The sequence below is a fragment of the Sesamum indicum genome, linkage group LG3, assembly GCF_000512975.1.
Source record: "Sesamum indicum cultivar Zhongzhi No. 13 linkage group LG3, S_indicum_v1.0, whole genome shotgun sequence".
NCBI lineage: Eukaryota > Viridiplantae > Streptophyta > Magnoliopsida > Lamiales > Pedaliaceae > Sesamum > Sesamum indicum.
Genome location: NC_026147.1, coordinates 22,809,404 through 22,810,755, shown reverse-complemented (window position 1 = coordinate 22,810,755; position 1,352 = coordinate 22,809,404). Strand labels below are relative to the sequence as shown.

Here is a 1,352-nt window from a genome sequence, read left to right as displayed (position 1 = left end):
AGTCTAGAAGAGATAAAGGGGAGACCCAGATACCTCATCGGTAGATGCCCCTCTTGGAAGCCCAAAATCTCCAACATCTGATCTTTCCTCCGCAAACCAGTCCAATCCCTCCTTGAAGACTCTGACGGAATCAAAGTCAGCTCGACAGAAAAGAAGTAGGTCATCTACAAATCCCAACTGAAAAACCTTGGAACTCTCACACTTCAAATGATAGGTGAATTGCATGTCCTACTCAATTCGTTGCAGGAATCCCAAATGTAAAGCTTCCATAACAAGAACAAACAGGTAAGGCGATAGTGGGTCTCCCTGTCGTAATCCTCTTGCTCCAGTAAAGAACCCATGAGGTTTTCCATAGAGACCAATCGAGAATGATGTCGTGGAAACACACTCCTCGATCCACCTTGTGAACTTAGTTGGGAATTCGAATAACTGCAAAACTGCTAACAAGAAGTCTCATTCCACCGTATCATAGGCATTTCTGATATCCACTTTAAGCGCGCATCTGGGAGGTAGGCACATCTGGTTATAGCCTGAGAATAGTTCCTGGGCTAGCATAATGTTGTCACCAATGCTTCTTCCCGGAATAAAAGCTGTCTGACAGGGGCTAATAATCTTGTCTAGCAAGCTACTCAGTCTCTGAACAAGTAGTTTTGCAATGATCTTGTATAAAACATTGCAGCATGAAATCGGTCTAAAATCATTAACCGACATAGGAGTGCGTACCTTTGGTATTAGAGTCAAAATCGTGGAGTTGATCTGTTTTAGTAGTTTTTCGGTAGTAAAGAAGTCCAGAACCGCCCTCGTTACTTCTTCCCCCACCACAGGCCAAGCCGCTTTGAAAAACCCTGACGAGTAACCATCAGGTCCCGGCGCTTTGTCTTCAGCGATATCAAACACTGCTTGCTTCACATCATCCGGTGAGAATGGTAGCAGTAAGTGGCTAGCTTCCTCATCAGTAATACAGTAACCGCCCTCGTTACTTCTTCCCCCACCACAGGCCAAGCCGCTTTGAAAAACCCTGACGAGTAACCATCAGGTCCCGGCGCTTTGTCTTCAGCGATATCAAACACTGCTTGCTTCACATCATCCGGTGAGAATGGTAGCAGTAAGTGGCTAGCTTCCTCATCAGTAATACAGTGCCTCGCCATGGTCTAAGGTATCGAATATCCACTGTCAACTGTCGTCTGTACCTCCTGAAAGGTTCAGAAAGTATGAGACAAACTCATGGGCGACCTCCCCTTGATCCGTGTGTGTGGTACCATTCTCATCATTGATCTGTAAGATTCTCCTCATACTCGTCTCTGAGCGATCTTACGAAAGAAAACCCGGGAACATTGGTCTCCATCTTTCAT

At 45.6% G+C, this 1,352-nt stretch overlaps 1 protein-coding gene across 1 annotated transcript; it reads right to left on the bottom strand.

The window, feature by feature from the left end:
* LOC105159294 lies at positions 454-1,148 on the bottom strand. The gene is made up of 3 exons (XM_011076305.1): positions 963-1,148; positions 724-903; positions 454-636 (listed from the first exon to the last, which is right to left on the bottom strand). The coding sequence occupies exons 1-3, from the start codon at positions 1,146-1,148 to the stop codon at positions 454-456; spliced, it is 549 nt and encodes a 182-aa protein (XP_011074607.1).